At 37.3% G+C, this 20,268-nt stretch overlaps 2 protein-coding genes across 2 annotated transcripts; both read right to left on the bottom strand.

The window, feature by feature from the left end:
- Positions 1–2,191: 2,191 nt before the first annotated feature.
- Positions 2,192–8,853, bottom strand: cdc45 (CDC45 cell division cycle 45 homolog (S. cerevisiae)). Its single transcript, XM_044376080.1, has 18 exons — positions 8,630–8,853; positions 8,429–8,488; positions 7,203–7,295; positions 6,968–7,105; positions 6,593–6,742; positions 6,458–6,516; positions 6,324–6,372; positions 5,986–6,047; positions 5,827–5,877; positions 5,532–5,651; positions 5,237–5,368; positions 4,996–5,094; positions 4,712–4,873; positions 4,369–4,507; positions 4,183–4,266; positions 3,972–4,090; positions 3,008–3,084; positions 2,192–2,599 (listed from the first exon to the last, which is right to left on the bottom strand). The coding sequence occupies exons 1-18, from the start codon at positions 8,678–8,680 to the stop codon at positions 2,535–2,537; spliced, it is 1,710 nt and encodes a 569-aa protein (XP_044232015.1). The 5' UTR covers positions 8,681–8,853; the 3' UTR covers positions 2,192–2,534.
- Positions 8,854–10,517: 1,664 nt separating this feature from the next.
- plpp5 (phospholipid phosphatase 5) lies at positions 10,518–20,268 on the bottom strand. The gene is made up of 8 exons (XM_044376071.1): positions 20,124–20,268; positions 17,241–17,381; positions 16,954–17,062; positions 15,923–16,013; positions 15,752–15,815; positions 15,557–15,681; positions 15,089–15,259; positions 10,518–13,942 (listed from the first exon to the last, which is right to left on the bottom strand). The coding sequence occupies exons 2-8, from the start codon at positions 17,309–17,311 to the stop codon at positions 13,773–13,775; spliced, it is 801 nt and encodes a 266-aa protein (XP_044232006.1). The 5' UTR covers positions 17,312–17,381; positions 20,124–20,268; the 3' UTR covers positions 10,518–13,772.

Genomic DNA, 20,268 nt, shown 5'->3' with positions numbered 1-20,268 from the left:
TTATTTTATATAATTTAGATTTTTTATTGTATTAATATTATTCTCCTGCCATGTTAACTCATTTTTTAAAGCGAATTTTACAATTTCCCTGCTTTTCTTTGTTGTTTTTACTGCAAAGCACTTTTTAAATGTGTTTGGAAAAGTGCTATATAAATAAAGTTTACTCTTTAAAGTTTAACGAGCCATGGAATAATCAAAAACTAAAATATATAATGATTGCAGCTGAACTGTCAGATGATTAAAGATGTTTTTAGGCTAGATCTCTATCCTAATAAACAACTAATATAAAAAAACAGACAGACCTACAGAATTCTTCACATCAGGACACGGAGGAAAAACTAAGTGAAACATGTTAAAAAACTCCCTCACAGACATAAATAACAAGAGGAAACGAAGAAGTAACAACGGAAACAGAAAAGCAACTGAAGATGCGCTTATCAGCAATTCAAGATAATTATGTTGCTAATAATAGACAGCCTCTCCACCCTCTTAACGATATAAATGTGTCTTCCACAACCTTTTTTGTGTATCTGCTAAATGTTTCCTCAAACAGTATGGGGTATTATTTCTCCTGGATAACATCGCTCTGATGTGACTGTAAACAATATCATTATGGGAGTAAATTGTGCTCAAACAGTTGACCCAGAGGGCGCAGCGAGTTATACACATTCATACACAATTAAGTGATGACACACACACACACACACACACACACACACACACACCCTCACTGGTCACAATAAGACGTTCTGCATTAACATCCTGCTGTGGCACGATGCTGATCTCGGCACGTTTCAGTCTCACCGCTGCCAGTGTCAGTCCGGATTTTTTCCTGTGAAACCACCCGAACACCGTCCACTCTGAAGGCCATGATCTCATCCTGATCCAGGAGCGATAAGGATCTCAAATCACCCCTCAGAGACCCGCTCAGGCCCCACCTTTCCAGTCGCGCTCTAGTCCGACAGAAAAAAAAAAAATCACCGCCGGGAGGCCTGGCCTACATTCTCCAATGTGGGCCAAGGTCACGGCGCTCACCTTTGCCCTACATGAGCGGCTTGAGCTCAGTAGATGTAAAGATCATTAAATTTTAATAGTTTAACTAGAATTCTCACCCATAAGACAGTTTTAGTGTTCTGTGTAACTGCTAGTTGTGCGTCAGCAAAACAAAAGATTGGATCAAGATGAAACGACTAATCAGTTTGGATCACTCTCTCTGTCCCCGCTGGCTCTAACTTGCCAAAAACACCAACACTCTGCCAGATCTTTGTTTCATGGCAAGAGAGAAAGTTCCCCTAACAAATGGATTTGGACCTTGTAGGAGCCTGTTTGCCAACAACCAGTAACAATGCTGGTTCTTAACCCTGGACACTGGAATCATAAAAAATTGGTGGAAAATTATAATTCAGTTTTCCCATGGTGGAAAACTTCTGCCTGAAGGTCTCATCTGATAATCAAACGAAGTTGAAAAGTGAAAACCATTAAAAGAGTTGAGTTGCTCACCTTTTTGCATATGAACACCTGTCACGGGGGCTGCAAGCAGATATTTTTATAAAAGGTTTAAAACTACAACACACTGACTCAACAGAGCAACCAGATTGATACAGAACACCAGTGAGATGATCTATAAGATTGAAAAGTCTTTTTGATTAGGCTGTAATATCTAAGTGGCAGCACTGATAATAAATCCTTTTCTTATTTCCTTTAGCCCAAGATAAACTGGGCCATATTTTACTAAAAGGCAGGAGTTTCTTGCAACACAGTTATTAAAAAGGATGACGCATCAGTTTAAACTCAAGTTACATAATCACAACACCTGTTTCAAACAGTCATTCCTTAGCAAAATGATCTGCTTCACATTTTCCATCTAAATTAATGGAAACTGGTATGAAAACAGAAAAGAAAATGATTTAGAGTATTTGAAATTATCCTTTTTTTCTTTTTTTTAAACTGCTGTCTAAAATCTCTGGTGACTGAGAAAACCTAAAGTACGACAAAATAAAACCTGAAAAAAAAACCAAAAGGAACTTTCCAGTGAGTGCCTTAATGATATAAAAGCTAAAACTTCAAAGAACAATTAACATCTTCAACGTCAAAGAATTTCAATTTCCTGTATTTCATCACTCTCACACCTCAAAACCGCAGAGTAACGATAACAATGAAACAGTTGAATTACTTTGCTCAATCAAAGCACTGAAGTCATTTAATATGTTTTATTAAACATGTTTAAAATGTTAAATTTGTTGACCTTCTCATATACATGGTCAGAAATAAAAAGACAAAACGTTCAGAATTTAAAAGCAAAAATAAGACTCCCACACATTTACAAAAAGACTGTACAATATACACACAAAACTAATAAAAACCTTAAAAACATGGATAAAGTTTTTATACTAGTGACACCATATATATATATCTGATGTGATTGGTTTTAATCACATCTGACATAAAGATGTGAACAGCACCAGCACTCACACTTTTCAAGCCTTTAAGACTTTAGACTCAATCTCAAAACTCAAATTCAGTACTGAAGGTTCTCATGACAGAAGGGTGATGAGAGCATCCAGAAACTTGCTCCTGTCCTCCGTCTTCAGTTCAATTACTGCAGAAGAAGAATCAGAGGTTAGAAGAGGTGTGTGAAGAAAAACTGCATATATTCATCAGCCAGCAACAGGTTTCCTTTAAAGAGGTTTTCTGCAAGTAATTTCTCCACTCAAATGTCTCTGATACCTAAAATGTTTCAGGTAGGAAAGTGTAGCACTATTCTGGACTATGACTGAGAAGCAATTAACGACCTAACATGTAGCACATTTATTTCATGATGCCCAGTGATCAGCATGTTTAACTGTCTGAATCATGATTTTTCACAAATAAAGTTCAACTAGACATGAAACGGAGACAACGCTGCCACCTGGTGTCTAATGAAGAGATGACGACTCCCTCTCACAACGAACGTTAGTGAGCATAAAGACGCTGCACGATACAGAAGTAAAACGATTCGATCACTTACTTGAAGTGTCAAAGTGGTCGTGAAGAGTTCTGGAGCTGGTGCTCTCTGCTGCTTTCTCAAACGCTCGGCCAAAGAAACTGAATACAGAGAATAGACGAGAGATGAGGAAATGATGATGTCACTCAAAACACACCATCATTTCTGTGTATTTTAAATTTAGCTACAAAAAAAATTGTGTTATTTTGTTTTAGTCATTTACCTCTAAGGAAAGATTTTAATCAAATGTTTTTAGAACTGCAGAGTCAAATTCAAAACAACTTAAAACAGCAACAAATATAAGAAGGTAGAATTTTTCTGAAAGTATCATATTAAAACAGCAATAACATGCTTATATGTACTGTAGGCCGGCAGAGTCAATTAAAGCTGCAAATATTAAATCAATGAGTTGATCAACAGAAGATTAATCAGCAGCTGTTTTGATAATCAAGTCATTTTTTGAGCAAAAATACCAAGAATTTGCTGATTTTAGCTTCTCAAATGTGCTGTTTTGAAGCTTTTCTGTGTCATACATGAAGTAAACTGAACATGTTTGAGTTTTGGACTGTTGATCAGACAAAACAAGATATCTGTGCTCTGGAAAAATATATAATCAAGTCATTTTTCACAAATTTCTGACATTATATAGGAAAAATGAACAATCTATTAATCAAGAAAATAACTGGCAGATTAATGAATAATGAAAACAATTAGTTGCAGCCCTGGAATCAAAGAAACGACACCAGATATGGAATACATTAATATATACAGTCCGAATATCAAAATTCTGAGGTTATATTTTCTGTGAAACATTTTTGAAGCGGCTTTTTAAATACAGTTTTAAGTTATGTTGGAGAAACATTTATCTTGAATTACTGAGCATATTATGAGCCTTAGCATCTCATTTGTGTGGGAAAGCTGTGCTTACATGCAGCCCAGCACAGTTTTTGCTGTTTATATCGTATAGATCTACAAAGTGGGGTCTTACTTCTTCTTGTCAGATGTCTCAGACTCAGGTGGGATTCCCACAACAATGACAGTCCCCTTCTCCACATCCTTGGGAGCAGCCATGATGAGGGGAAGCAGTTTGCAGCGTTTATTCCTCGTCTAACGGACAAAACAGCATGAGTGAAAAGACATCAGTAACAGTCTACTTCCTCCGCAATCTACCTCCATTTGGACAGCAGCGAGACACTCACCGAATGGACAAAAGCTTTCAGGAGGTACTTTGAGAGCAGAATCAAGGCCATGGGCTTAGAAAAGAGCTTCACATCAGGGGTGCCCTGTACACAAAAAAGCAGGAGGAGGAAAGGCTTGAACTGAGCACGATCTACGGCTAACAAACAGTCACATACTGTGAACGTTGATCATACAGACACTCGTACCTCCATAAGGTAGCAGTAGAGGAAAGGTCCTTGTGACAGGATGAGGTTGGTACAGATGCAGCTGGCTACAGTCTGCTGGACGGCAATAAGCTTCTTCTTTGCCAGGTCAATGCCTGAATGTAGTCGGTCAAGGTTACTCCTACACAGACAGAAAGGAGTCAGAAAGTTATTTTGACACAAGTATTTCATTATCAGGTCATAAACATTTTTACAGCTTTAAAACATTTCATGCCTGAGGTGAAATAAATCAAACCTGGTTATCTCTACATCGAAAAAGTAAGAAAATCCTGGAAACTTTAGGCATTGAACTAATCAGCCAGGCAATTTTATTTCTGCTACACACCTGGAGAGGGAGTCCAGAGCCTTGATGAAGTTGTCACTGTCACTCTCATCTTTCTCAGTGCTCTCCAGTAAAGCAGCAGTAGCGTGCACCATGTCGCTGGCAAGGAAACGGTTCTTAAAGCCAAAGTGAACACCAAACGTCTGAATGCGGATATCTTTCATACTGATGGAGGAGGAAAACAAAGACCAATCATTTCAGGTTGTGTGTTAATAAATGCATCCATGTATAACCTATAAAGTCAACTGAATGACAACAGCATCACTTCCTCTTTTCTAGATTCATACCCGTATTTATTTGACGACTCTTCAATGACGTCCCGAAGGTTCTCTTTGATCGACATGTCCATGGAGTTGAATTTCTGTCGCACTTGCTTCAGAGGTAGCCTGTTACAAGTGGCACCACCAACAAATATTAGCAAGTAAAGCATGTAAACTCTATTTCACATTACAGCCTGAGCTCAACTTCTACTTTATAACTGGTTCTTTTGTTGATAAACATTTCATTGTGAAGTCACCAAGTACTTACCCCATGTCAGCCAGAAACTCCTGGAGTTTCTTTTGGCCATTTAAAGTCCAAAGCTTGAAGTTGCAGGACGTGTAACATGAATTACAGATGCTCTCATACAGAGACCAGTGCTGGTAGAGGGTTAAACGCAGGCTGAGGCAAAGATTTAAGGCAAACACAAAGAAAAAAAAGAGGCAGAGACAGCTGCAAAGAGTCTGTAAGAGTGATTACTGCAGCTATAATACCTGAATTTATGAGTGGGAAGCAGAATTATAAAGCTCCATAATGATGACAAGTCAAGATGAATTAAGGATACTCGTATTCAAAGGAGATCCTCATACAGTCGATGGAGAGAGAGTTCTCCTCATCCTCATTTCGGTGGTTATGGCGGGAAACGTGTCGCTGCATTGTGGCGATGTCTGTTACATACTTCATACTTTAAAAGGATCAAGGAAGACAAAAATAGCTCAATGTCAGTGCACATCTTCATGCAAACACACAGTAAACAATAATCTTGCAGCCAAGAAGAAAGCAAAAACATATGAATGACACTACAGCAGACATGTACTCAAAGGGAATTATGTTTTGGAATAATTTTAAAAAAATCTTACTGTGTGATTTTATCATGAACCCACTGGTCTGTCAGCCCAATAATGGCCCACCTGCATAAAGAAAAAACTCAACAGTCTACATCTAAAAGTCTCTGTAGTCCACAGTGCATTTGCATAAAATGTGTGTCATTAAAAAAAGGAAATAACATCAGAGCTTACCAGAGCATGTCCTTGGTGTCTTTAGTCAACATCCAGGCCAGTTCAAAAAACATCATCGCAGCCTAACAAAAGAAACATATGAAAACATCTGAAAATTGTTCAGTCTGACTGAAAAACAGGAAAGTTAAATGATGATCAACATACAGCTGTGCAACCCTTAAAAGTGTGTGTATCTATCTATCTATCTATCTATCTATATACACACACAAACGATAAGATCAGATTTTCTTACAGCTTAAGGCTTTTGTGAAAGTTCAAACATGCAGATTAAATTCATATACATTTTTCAGAACTCGCTGGATATCATGTCAAGAAATTTTATAAAATCTTTTACTCACAGACGTTCCATGGTATTCATACTGCTCGTAGTCAAACAAGATCTCTCTCCTGTGAAATTAATGAAACATGTTTATATTTAGTCACCGTACTGCTTATTTGACAAACATCATCCCATCCTTTAAAAACACTTCACCTTCGTGCCTCCCACTCCCTCCTCGCTCGCTGTCTCTCGATTCTCCTCTCAACTGCCCCCTGCAACAACACGAACACACCGTTATATTGTTCTGCTGAACTTCCACGTTGTGCACCAATTCTGTTAAATAGATACCTCATCAAATCTCCTCCTTTTGCCAGACGGCTCTGAGCCTTCGTCACTCTCATTTCCAGAGTCATCTCCTTCCTCATCATCTTCATCTCGAAAGATATCATCATAGGAGGGCACGCCCAGGTCATCGTCCTGTTTAATTAAAAGCTTTATCTGTGGGAGGAACGAAGATGATGGTTTATAAATCTTAACTTCCACAAATGCAAGTATTGATGCATTATTTGTGTTGCTCAAACATCAAACCTCAGGAGCAAAACAAACAAACAAAAACCTTAATGCTCACATTATGATGCTTTAAAAATACAAATAAAGGATCCAACACATTTAAAAATCAATAATTCATCTGAAATTTGAGCTGAAATGGTCATTATCCATCACCTGGGTGTCGTTGTAGATGTTGACCACATCTACAGGCCGGTGAGTGTCACAGATGAAGAAGATGGAGTCATCGTCAGGCTGCAGCATCTCAAGCAGGTCAACATTTGCTCCACAGTTGATGAGAACAAAGTATCGAAACTACAACACAGACAAAAAACACAAAGGACACTGTAGCAAAATTAAACAACTCTTCTTTATGATATAACTTAACTGAAAGACGAACAGAGCTTCGTACCTGCTCTTTGTGTTCGAGGAAGGCAGTACTGAGGTCCTGCCAGCCTTTCACTGGTACAAGTGTATATTGGACCTGGTCGCAGTGGAACAACGCCTGGTGAAGAAAAAATTGTTTAGTTTACTAATTTATCATCATCATGTATCTTAAGACACTTTTGTGACTAAAAAAAGAGGCAGATGAGAAAAAAATCTTAGCTAAATGTTTTATCATCTATCATTTGTCAGACTCTTACTCAAACTCACAGCACTATTCAAACGCAATAAATTCATGACTGAGACAACACTATCAGCTCTAGTGCAGTTGAGCTGCAACCATTAATTGATTAGTTATCAACCATTAAATTTATCTGCAACTATTTTGATAATCAATTAATCCTTTAGAGTCATTTTTTAAGAAAAAAAAGTCAAAATTGTCTGATTCCAGCTTCTCAAATGTGAATATTTTCTGGTTTCTTTAGTCTTCTATAACTATAAACTGAATTTGGGTTGTGGACTGTTGAGACAAAAAAGACATTTGAGGATATCATCTTGGGCTTTGGGAAACAGTGATTGACATTTTTCGCCATTTTCTGACATTTTTTGGGCCAAACAAGAAAATAATCAACAGATTAATCAATAATGAAAATGATCATTGGTTGCAGCCCTATAGTGAAGATATATTTTTGGCAGCATTTACATAACTGAGTGAGATAAACATTTCAAATATGCAAGCAGTACAATTTAGAGGTTTTTTTTTCTTTTTTGCTTTCATGCTACCAAGCAAACAGATTATCTGGACACAAGTTTTTATGAAAATAACATGAAGTTTCAGTTGTCCAAATGAGTCAAATCAAGTAGATATATTTCAACATTACAGTCTTTTTAGTCACAAAGTCCCTCTTTTTGTTACTATACTTTCAACGCAGCTCAATAGGGAAGCACTGTCCTAGGAAAAACAAAGAGTGAATTGATGCTAAAAAAAGACTGTAAATGTGTCAGACATCCACTTGGTATGAATAACTCATATAAGCTTCAGGTAAACTTTTAAATGCATTTTTGCATAAAATGACTGTTTGGAAACACTGTGGATTTTGCCCCTCATCATTTACACTGAAAACACATTTGAAGGGGACCTTTTAATAGCCAGTATGAACAGGAGGGAAACAGTGTTTAGTGTTCATATGAGCACCTGACTGTTGTTTTAAGACAGACTTGAAACAAATAAGTCAGCTTTAAGTTATATCTTACCTGCAGTACCTTACAGGCGCATAGAGCGTCGATGTCTGATGCCACCAGGAGTGCGACTCTCTAAAAGAAGAGTATCATAGTTTGTGTTAAAGTATACTATAATAAGTACTTTGTGCCTCAAACGATAATTGACGTTATCTCTCCGCTGAATCGTAACGTAAATACTCTTCTTGCTAGCTTATAGCTCAAACAACAACGTACCTGGTTGGCAACAACTTCATAAAATTCCCTCCGTATGTCCGCGATAAACATTTTCAAGAATGTGAATTAAAAGTTATACAGACTGTTAAAAGCTTTAACGACGAGCAAAACACGATAAAATGCAGCTAAAGTCTCATGAACAGCGAGTTATTTGGTTATCTGTCAGACCCGGAGCTCTTTTTGCTGCACTGTGTTCCTTGTTGGAAATGTGGCGCCAAATCTACACGTCACACGTTGTACGTCATACGCATAAGGCCACGCCCCCCGCCATTGACAAACACCGCTACTTAAAAACAAAGAAGAAACCTGAACTAAACTTTGGTTTAGTTCATCAATATAACTGAGACCATGACTGCCACGAATACGGTTTGATGTAATCAAGTAAAAAAATAAAAAAATAAATAAGGAAGTGAAATAAATTAAATTGTAATAAAGTTATATGTAAAACAAAAACAAAACAAAACAAAACAAAAAACACACAAGATAAAGTGTCATCAAAAAGAGTCTCATAAGTGTGAGAGATGGGATTACTTAAAATACAGTTGTATAGAGTCCAGTAGATTTAGTGAATTTTTATTATTAATGCATCTCAAGGATTTTAAAAGGACAACCGATTTGTTTTAATGCCAAGTTCTACAGATGCCTGTTTATACTTTTGTATTCAATAAAGAGGAAAGAAAAGAAAAAAAACAAGCAACCTGACAACAAGGCAGCAGTTTGTGCAGGTTCCTGCAAAAATCTTTTGACAAAACAAATTTTATGTCCACTTTGGGACAGGAGCTACAACACAGAGTGAAAAACTTCAATAATTATCTTGTTCATTGCCCTGCCAAAGCTGCATTTAATTGATTCCACACTAAAATGTTAAACTACTGACATTGCTTTCTAAAGAGTATTTATACTTTAATGAGCTGTGATCATTGAGGATGCTGAGAGTCTAAAAAATCTGATAATTAGGATGTATCAGCCGATATTAGTTTAGTTTTCTTTAAACAATCCATAACATAAAACATAAATATTGTGGATAAGTTTCCCTCAAATTAAATCTTTTTAACAATTATGGCTAAAACATGTAGTGGACATGATGTTTTACAGTTGAAAAATAAATTACTCTCTAGTGGACAAAAATATAAAACACAATATACAATGTATATTTAGCATCTCTGTACTTCCTGTTTCCTGTCAATTTTACACACAGTGGGGTTTTTAGGGTTGATTTTCATATTTTTAGGTTCAACATCTCAATTTAAGGTAAAAGAAAACCCAACTAAAAAAAAAAATTAAAGGAATAAGTTGTAAAAATAATTACATATCTGGTATTATAACCCTTTTTGACTCATTTTTATAAATACTGAGTCTATTTTAAATACATATGTGACATTTTACTCAGCAAAAGTTGTTTAGATTTCTCTAAATCCATATTTCCTTACAGTCCAGATTCCCCTCTGAAGCTGTTTACATCAGATTTGCATTAATGACAACATTACAATTCATTAAATTAAAGTGAAAAGGTTTAAAATTCAAAACCCTCTGTTTTAAACAGAGTACAGTTAAATGAAAAAAGAAAACATGGGGGAAAAAATAAAATTATAAAATATAATTTTACAAACCTTTTAGTGGTGTCACAAATTTCTTAAAGGAGTGAAGGTTGTGTTGGGGGATGTGGAGTATTTCTTAAATCCAGACTGTAATATTCCTTCAACTTTCCTAATTTAATCAGGTGCTTCAGCATTGTTTAATAAAACTACATTCTATTTTATTTTTTTTTTGCTTTTTAACATGTAAACAATTATTGCCCAATTCTTCAAAAGTATCACAAGCAGGAGCCTGAACATCGCAGCATAAGTTCATCTCACACACTCAACACCAGAATCACTGACTCACAAAATAAGAAGAGGACAAATGTGTGTATTGGAAGATTATTTAGAAACATCATTTTAGTGTCACCAAAAAGATTCATTAAAAGCATCACAACATATACAATCAGGATACTGTGTCAGCATGAGCGGCTGCTATTTGCTCCTACAAAGCCAAGGCAAATGATGAGCATGACGAAAACAAAGTAAAACAGGCAAGTTTTGGTATCATCCCTCGTCATGACAGAACATCTGAAGAGACACGATCATCAACCTGATATACACCGACTTTCTGAAAATAAAAAATAAAAAAATCACAAAAGAAATGGATGGAAATGTGGGGGATTCTGTATCCTGCTCTGTAAAATTCAAGAAAGAAGTGATGAGAACAAATGACGTAGCTCTTAAGATGTGAAACATGCAGGATTTTATCAAAATGCAGCAGAATCTAATTAACTTGTATTTGATAACAATCTACTCAAACCCCCATGTGCCCACAAGTATGATTCCTATTCTCATGAAATAACATTATCACATTTAGGATAAACAAACACATATTTAAAATTCAAGTAAACTCCTACATGCCCCAAAAAATTAAATACAACACCTGTACATCATCTCATAAATACCTGTTAGACTGGCAAAGTAAATTAAAGATATTATTTGTCTCAAAGATGTGTATAAAGTGAAGGGTTTTTTTTCTCCATCTTTGCTACTCCCGCAGTTGTAAATGTTACACTTTTCCACCCAGAAATATTCACATTTGTCTTCGTTAAACTTCATCAACAATGAAATCTATGAAAAGTAATATGGGTTGGGTTTTTTTTTTCTGAGGTAAAGAAAGGCAGCATGCCACATTTAAACATCATTATCTTCCCAAAGTGAATCCTATACACAAAATTAAAAGTTACAGACCCAAGTGGTGTCGACGACATGACAGAGAGCATACACTGTTACATGCAGTATATACTTCATTCATGAACAGAGAAACAAAGAAGTAAACAAAGGCACAAAATTCACCAGGTTTTTCTGCCAAGTTTGGTCTGAAACTGTTGCGATCCAGTTGGATTTTAGCTGGATGTACGACGACGACGAACAAAAGTGCTTTGACCCTGCAAAACTTTGGCTGGTTTGACACGAAAACAAAAAACACGATGAGGTTCCTTTTAGTTTCTCATGTTTCAACCTGCAAAAAAAACATCATTTCTGCATAAAAATTTGACACTTTCTATCAAATTTTAAACCAACAAGTCAGCTGTAATTAAAGGATGAAATTGAAAAAAACATTGAACAGAACGGAAATAAGTAAAACAGACTATAAACGTTCAATCTTTTAAATTAAACTTTGATGAAATCTACCAACGAAAATCAACAAACCACCAAATTTCTTTAAGTGACGATAAAACTATTAACAGGACAGAAAACCTGACCAGCAGGAGCACTGGGAGGCTAGCACCATCACCTGGAGAGGCTACAGTCTGACCCCACTCAGGTTCATCATCAGAAAGATCTACTGTCACTCCAAAAAAAAACAAAAACAAACAAACAAAAAAATAAACAACCCCTGTGACGTCTCTTCATCTCCGCTGAACATTCACACTTTTGTTTGAACGGGTCGGCCGCTGAGCCAGTGTGCAGTGACGTATAAACAGACCTACAGTAAGCCTGAGACCACTGAAAAAAAAAACATTTATATTCTCTTACAGTCATATTAACGCCTGACGATATTTTGATGTGCTGTCCAGTTAGACCAGAGATATGATTTTTTTTTAAGAATTATAAATAAGTACAGCAGGCACTGCAAAAACTGTAGTACGAGTCGAGTGTAACTGCTACATCAGGATGTTATCAAGTGATATATCAATTCATTAATATGTGAATGGTAACGGGTTGACATTCAAAATATAGGAAGACAAAGAGATTTAAAGCACTCAAGATGGAGACAGTAGAGCGAAACTGAGAAGACCAAAGATGCGACGCTGACCAAGTTGTTGAGATAAGTTGCTGAATTCGCCTCCGAAACAGACATCCTGGTCTGGTTATTTTATCCATTAACAACTTCTTAAATGATTTTCTAAAAGGTTGATTGTATCACAATATATATGTATACTGATATTGTGATTTAAAATGACATATACTGTTATAAAAAGGATCGCCCCACCCCGAATTTCAGACATGAACAGCCCACATCAACGACTCGTACTTCGCCAGGTTTCTTCATCCAAAATACAACCTGGTGAAGGGAATCTAAGTTCAAAGGTCAACTTACTAATGATTCAGAGGTTTCAACCGCATGTCACGCTACAGATGCACCCAGCTGACTTTTTCTATTTCAACACCTTTTTCCCCTCAAATTTAAAATCTTTGAACCTCACTGTCATTTAGATCATTTATATGTAAGGTCACATGAGACCAGGGAGTCACTGAGAGAATATAACTGATAGCAGAAACACTGTTTCTTATGACGATGTGGATAACGAAACTGTCTTAATAAGGTCACCAATACTGATCAAACGGCGCATCCACATCTCATGGTCTTCTTCAGCGAGTGCATCAGACTCAGGTCTAATCATGTTAAGTTATGTGCTCGTCGTATATTGGGGGTTAACTATTGTTTCTGGTTAAAGACGACGGTCTCTAGCGACTTTCGCTTCTTCCCAGTCGATGCTGTGACTGTTTTTGATCTGATGTTGAGATGCAGCTGGAATCTCTGATTCATTAGTAAGCAGATGTTTGAACTTAAGATTCTCATTTTTCCTCCTCGAGTCTAAACCCTGCTTTTTTTTAAATAGTTGCGAGTTTACAAAACAATCACAAAATAGTGACCCTACACGACTAAACTGTTTCACAGCAGCTGAGCCAGAGACTGACGGGCAGTGAACTTTTAGTGTGGTGCTTGTGTACTTGACCTGCTCAGCTGTTGTGAGTACTTAATGTTATGTGATCTATAGGCACAATACACAGGGTGTGTACAGTAGGGCTGGGCCAGATGGGGAAAAAAATAAATGTCATGACCACCAGACCTTTAAATATTGGCTGTTAAACTGGTTTTAGTATTGTCAGCAACTCTCAAATGTTTCAGGAAACTTTCAGGAGAAAAAGTGTCATTTTAGTTTAGTCTCATGTTTCACCACCAAAAAGAAAATTCCCACAATACAGTTACAATGATAAACAGTAAATATTGATATACTGCCCAGCCCTAAGGATGCGAAAACCAGAGGTTGAAGGATTAACATGTAACCCGTTATAAATGACACCATTAAAGAGTATAATCAAGTTACAGCTGGTTACAGGGGCAGGATGTAGTTGGAGTTGGCCAGCCTGCGTTCCTGTGCGGCAGGGACACCCTCTCTGTGACGCAGAGGTCTGTGGCAGTCGGGGTCCTGTAATGGAGGGTAGTGCTGTCTGTAACACAGCCAGGCGAACACGAGACCCAGCAGAGAACCCACTAACACATCTACAAGAAAGAGAGAGAAAGAAAGACACACATACATGAGGAGATTCATTCTCAAATCTGTGTCTCCACAGTGTGGGATGTGGCGCTAAAGGTAGTCCAGCATTCTAATATCACACTCCCAAAAAGACGAGGTTAAACTCCAAAAACACTGCATCCTACACTTCCCATAATGCAACTCAATAAATGACTAAACTGAACTTAAAGGTGCCCTGTGGAGTTTTTTTTCTTTTTTTTTTTAAACAAATATAAATTATCCTTGAAGTCTAACAAACATTTTGAATAATGTCCTTCCTCATTAAACATTTGCATTTTGTTTAAAAGAAAAAAGAAAAACAAATCGGCTACTGCACATTTGCATTTATTACATCTATTTTTTCCAGTCTTCTAAATCGCCTTTGTTGGTGTGCTGCTACGTTTGTTAGTGTTTTATCACCACCCGTTGTCAAACAGGATAGCATGAAACCAATAGCAGGGCCTGAATCCTGTGTCCTTGTGCACACACACGTGCACAATACAAACAAAACGGGGACCTGCTCGTAAAAAGAAAAAACAAAACAAAACTTAGTTGCTTAGTGCTAGTAGGGACCAAAGACTCCTCAAGGTACCCGACTTCTTTTTCAACTTGCACTTACAAAAGAAGAAGTGGCCCCACAATGAGAACAAAATGAACATATGAAACAAGTTGTGAAATGCAGTCTGATACATTTGAATGAAACTAATAACTCGTTTCAATTAGAATCGCTTCACTTCCGCAAAGAATTTATCAGATTTCATGAGTTTTCCTATCTGGAATAAACTTGATCCTCCAAAAATTCAAAGAATCCCCCCCAAAAAATACAACTCCATAAAATATCAACCATTTTAGTAAACATATGTTTTGTTATGAAATGATTGCTGGCATAAAAATGAAGCACAAAAAGGTTACGGCTGGCAGTTTAACACAAAAGTCAAACCAACACGTTTGCAACCAAAATAATCTGCATTTGCCTTTAATGAAGCTCATGTGGGAGGAAAAGTTAAACAATGTCCCGTAATTGCATTTATGATATATTTGTCACTTTAAGATCACTTCTTTCTGTATGTGACTCATGGATCAGACTCAACATACGACATGATTTCAGTGCTAAGCGGTGCTCTGACTCTCACCTTGCCAGTGGTGTTTGTAGTCGCAGGTTCTGGAGAGGGCGATCACAGTCGCCACCAGTAAAGGGGTGAGGAAGGCACACAGCCGCCACGCTCTGCCTTGGCCTGCCGCATTAAAGCAGCGCAGCTTTCCTGCGATGTACAACGCCGTGAAGCCCAATCCTGCGAAAGCAACTGGAAGCAGAGAGAAGAGATCGAATGATTAGAGCCAGAAGAAGTTTTATACAGAAACAGAGAGAACAACAAAGAGAAGGGACCAGGATCAGAGCTGGAAAGATGTTTTAACGTCGAATGCTCTCCTGCTCACACAGCAAAATAATTGCCTGGAGGCAAAAATACACTTACGTACATCTATTTTCAGATGTATCATTTGCTCCCTGGCCTGCTTTGTACATTTGTTTTCTTTCCTTGTTGCCTGCTGATGAAAGTGTACCAGCTATAGAAGTATAATTGCCCAGAAGAGGCTCTTACAGGAAGAGTGTCCGCTAGGAAAGCTCTTTCTGCCCTCCATGACCACATCTGGGTCGCCGCTGCAGCGAAGCTCCAGGTTCATCTGACCGTCTGGAAAACAGCGGTAGAAGAAGTCTGGTCGTGGCCTGAGGCAGAGAGGACAGAGTTAGGCTTTCACCCACTATGGCACCAGATGACATTTTGTACAGCGTTTACCTGCCGACAGCCAGTTTGATGACGTTGGTGAAAACTCCGTTCAGCACCAGAGTCAGTGTCACAGCTGGATGAGAGAAGGAAACAAAACTGAATCATGAGGAAAAAGACTCTAGTTGACATTTTTATTAATATGAATAACCAAATGTTTGTACGCAGCTGTCTGTTTCTCACCCAGCGACGCCTCCTTCAGATCTCCTCGCTCAGACTTCTTCAGGAAGGTGAAAACCATGATTACGATCAGCGGTGTGAAAACCGCCACGCTCTGGTGAAAACACAGAATATAATTAGTCCAATCTATTTAAAGGAAGAATGAAAAGAATAGGTTCATAATTTTTTATGTGTCTTAAAACAACAGTCAGGTGCCAAAATGAACATTTTGAACAGATTTAATCGTTCTGTTTACGTTTGTGTCTCGACAGTGTTTTCCTGTTCAGCTGCAGTAGAACAAAAAGAGGGAATTTGGCACTAAAAAGACTGTAACTGTGAAAGATATTGAATTGATTTGACTAATTTGGACGGCTGACGCTTCACATTAGCATCAGATAAACTTTTAAATACATTTTCGCACAGAAGGACTGTAGATTTTGTTCCCCATCACTTACATTTTAAGTGCATTATGAAGGGATCTTCTAATGGTCAGTTTGAACAGGAGGAAACATGAGTCAATGTTCATTTGGTCATCTGACTGTTGTTTTAGGACGGACTTGAAAAACTGTGGACTCGTCCTTTAACTACAAATCAAACACACTTCAACTCAACTTACAGACACTTAAGACATGCTTGATTAAAGTAAAAACAAAAAGTATTTATGTCCACTTTAAGTTTTGTTAATGTTTCATTTTATGATTGATAACAAGTGAAAGCATTGAGGGATTTGAAAACAATAATAATAATAATAATAATAATATTCATAATGATGGATTAGATTTCTCCAGTAAAGTTTATGTCTCTGTAAGTTAAAATTGTTTTGAAATTAAATGAATCCAGTGACTGTCTGGAAGGTAGGAAACAAATCTTAAAATGTGTTTTGGAACATTGTCGACAGTAATATAAAGTGTTTTCATCATCAAAAGACACTTATAGTATATGGATTTATCGGTATAGTCCTTTAAACGCAGTAAAATAAAGGAAGGATTTAAAACTCAGCCGAGGGATTTATTTTGTCTGTCTTTAAGTCACAGACATGCAGATATATTACTTACAAACATGAGAGATGTGGGTACGTGGTCTCTCTCCACACGATGGAATTTATACAACCACATCTCCTCCGCCTGGATCTCACGGTAGAAAGGAGGAAGCTGCTCCGTCACACTGAGTGAAGCACACACACACACACACACACAGACATATACACAATCAGAGCCGCAACATTTGTTTACCTTCGTTAAAACAGCACCTGCCTTCTCCACAATGGATCCATGAAGCCGGGATGCAAATTAAATAATGCATTCACAGATGCAAACGATCCAAAAGGAGGATCAATACTTACAGGAACACCACCAGCAGCGCCATCCGGATGGAGATTTCCGACAGGAAACCACGAAGCAACCTCCTCTTCATTTTGTTTCTCGGGGATGGACTTCAGTCAACAGCAAACATCTCTACTTCACTTTCTGAAACTGAACTGCAACTAAAAGAAAAAATAGACAGTTTCAGTCTATAAAGTCATCAACATGCATGACATAAACTATTATTTGATGGGTTATAAGCTTATATTTGAATAGTTGGAGAGGTGGTGGGTGTGCAAGTGGAAAAAAACCCTGTAAATATAATTATTTCATGTTGACACATCCATTATGTTGTGCAAATATCTGCTCTCGGCCATCATGATGAATTATCTGAGGAGACGAGTGAAGTGGTTTTGCTTTGTCTGGGCACTTTATGTTCCACGTAAAAGAGACCCGCACACCCACACAGGTGCCGTCAGCGATTTTACCTGACAAACCACTTTCCAGGACGGTGTGGGAGTTTACAGACTGAGCTCCACTCGCATCGTCCTCTCGTGTTATTTATTTTATTTTAGGGCTGCATCTGTAAAGTTCCTTCTTTTTCCTGCATAATTCACAAGTTTAAAAAAGGACGGGTTCAGATTATTTAAAGTCTATTTTAATACAATATCCTAATGCCCACATGTACAGTGAAAGTCAATATTTAAGTGAAGTGATGCCTTCAGAAAGTGAGTATAAACAGTTGTTTTTAATTCTAGTAATCAGTGTTTCCTCTCTGAGCTGCAGTGTAGTTACAGTAACACAAAGTTCTGTATTAAAAATAACAGGAACTTTGTTGATACTGATGTTGAGGATTACAGCAACAATTCAACAGAAAATTAATCTGCAACTATTCTGATTATTGAATAATCGTTTCAGTCATTGTGACTTTTCACTGAATTTTTTATAGACCAAACAATTAATCGATCAATCGCACAAATATTCGGGTAATTCGAAAATTAGATTCACTGTGTTGTGCACAAGCAACAGCTCGGTCCACGTGAACTTATAAGACACCACAAATGTTGCTGCAGTGGCGAAACAATACAACTTCTTACATTTAACATCACAATGCAAACAAAGCACTTTGTCTTCTGTCCAAAGATCCACAAAGACACAAATATCAGCTTCGTCTGAATGAACTGTTGCACAGAACGAGGACTGGACGGTGGATTGGAGTCATGCAAACTCCAATGTAACTCTAAATGTATTATGGACATGTGAGTAGGGCTGCAACTAATGATTATTTTCATTATGGGTCTATAAAATGTCTATAAAATGTCAGAAAACGGTGAAAAATGGGAAACAGTGATTGACATGTTTGACCATTTTCTGACAATTTAAAGACCAAACATCTAATTGATTAATCAAGAAAATAGTCGATAGATTAATTGGTTATGGAAATAATCGTTAGTTGCAGTCCTAATCAGCATATAAAACAAAGTCATTTGTGTTGAGCCTAATATCATATAAAAATGTCTCTTGTGGTTTCACAGTCCCACGTTGCTGTTTGACCTTTGTCCCTTAGTTTATCTTTATCTCTGACTAGTCAAGAAGAAGAAAATAACAACCCAAAACGTTCATAAATGAGGAAAATGTTTCTTTTCATGCAGCTCCACTACTTTTACTCTGAGTATATTTTAAGTAAATATATTGTTTAGTATCTTTCCATTTCTTCACTTTGCAGCCCCTGGCTTGTCTAAAACAGTGGTGGAAATTAACTAAGTACATTTACTCAAGTACGGTACTTAAGTACAATTTTGAGGTACTTGTGCTTTACTTTCGTATTTCCATTTCTTGCTACTTTATATTTCCACTCCACTACATTTCAGAGGGAAATATTGTACTTTCTACTCCACTACATTTATTTGACAGCTTTAGTTACTTTTCAGATGAACATTTGACACAAAGGATAATATAACAAGCTTTTAAAATACAACACATTGTTAAAGATGAAACCAGTGGTTTCCAACCTTTTTGGCTTTTGACGTCTTACAAAAAGCAGTGTGTAGTCGGGGTCACATTTCAGATGTCTGTGAGTTGTTAACAGCTCCACAAAATAGTGATTTTTCCCTCCAAACTTCTCACATGGTTTAATTTCAATAAATGTTCAAATGATCCAACATTTCACCAAAAATCAAGGATTAGAGAAAAAGTCCAAAAACTGAAAACAGATTTGTGTATCAGAACTTTGTTTTTTCTTCTTTTCTCTCCCATTAATCATCTTATGGCCCCTCAGATTTGTCTGGTGACCCTTTGGAGGGCCCCGACACCTAGGTTGGGAACCACTGGACTAAACTAGTTAACTGTATATAAAGTAGTTGAAACTAGCTCCACCTCCAGCAGCTACAACAGTAACATGCTGCTTACACACTGATGCTTCAATATTAATAATATAATGATGTCATATATAATAATATATCAGTCAGAGGGACCAAACCAATACTTTTACTGCAATACATTAACTACATTTTGCTGCTGATACTTGTGTACTTTTACTTCAGTAGGATTTTTCATGCGGGACTTGTAATGTAGTGTTTTTTACATTGCTGCATTAGTACTTTTACTGAAATAAAGGATCTGAATAGTTCTTCCACCTCTGCTGTAAAACCTGACATACAGGCCAACAAGCTGCACCTTCACTTCTACATGACACTCAAATAAAGAAACCGTTTATTTCATTAAAATTTATATCAGTTTAAACCTAATTTCACGACACCGATATATTCTCAGCCTGTGTCAACACATAACAAGCTCACATTAAGAGTCTGTGCTGCCGTAGAAACAAGATGTTAGCAGTCCGAGCTAAAGCTACCGAGCCACATCTGTCAGACATCTGGCTCATTTCCGCGTTAGTCAAACAGGAAACAGGCTCCGTAACTCACCTTCATCCAGACGGGTTTTTTATCTCCTCATCCTCATATTAACGTGTGTCGTTAACATGAATCAGGCCTCGGTACCCGCCGTGTCTGCCGACGGAGGAAGCTCCACATTTGAGGACTTGAAGGAAACAGGGATGATGAGGAGGAG

The sequence above is a fragment of the Thunnus albacares genome, chromosome 2, assembly GCF_914725855.1.
Source record: "Thunnus albacares chromosome 2, fThuAlb1.1, whole genome shotgun sequence".
Lineage (NCBI taxonomy): Eukaryota > Metazoa > Chordata > Actinopteri > Scombriformes > Scombridae > Thunnus > Thunnus albacares.
Note: the sequence above shows the minus strand (reverse complement) of the source record. Positions and strands in the feature narration are given on the sequence as shown.

What these genes read in the sequence shown, in the direction of transcription:
- cdc45 (XM_044376080.1), bottom strand. Translation starts at nt 8,680, where the DNA reads ATGTTTATCGCGGACATACGGAGGGAATTTTATGAAGTTGTTGCCAAC. An exon ending in TCCTCGAACACAAAGAGCAG is followed by an intron (nt 7,106 to 7,202) that starts GTACGAAGCTCT and finishes TCTGTGTTGTAG; the next exon opens with TTTCGATACTTTGTTCTCAT. An exon ending in AAAGGAGGAGATTTGATGAG is followed by an intron (nt 6,517 to 6,592) that starts GTATCTATTTAA and finishes GTGTTGTTGCAG; the next exon opens with GGGGCAGTTGAGAGGAGAAT.
- plpp5 (XM_044376071.1), bottom strand. Translation starts at nt 17,311, where the DNA reads ATGAAGAGGAGGTTGCTTCGTGGTTTCCTGTCGGAAATCTCCATCCGG. An exon ending in ATCAAACTGGCTGTCGGCAG is followed by an intron (nt 15,682 to 15,751) that starts GTAAACGCTGTA and finishes TCTCTGCCTCAG; the next exon opens with GCCACGACCAGACTTCTTCT. An exon ending in CTACAAACACCACTGGCAAG is followed by an intron (nt 13,943 to 15,088) that starts GTGAGAGTCAGA and finishes TCTTTCTTGTAG; the next exon opens with ATGTGTTAGTGGGTTCTCTG.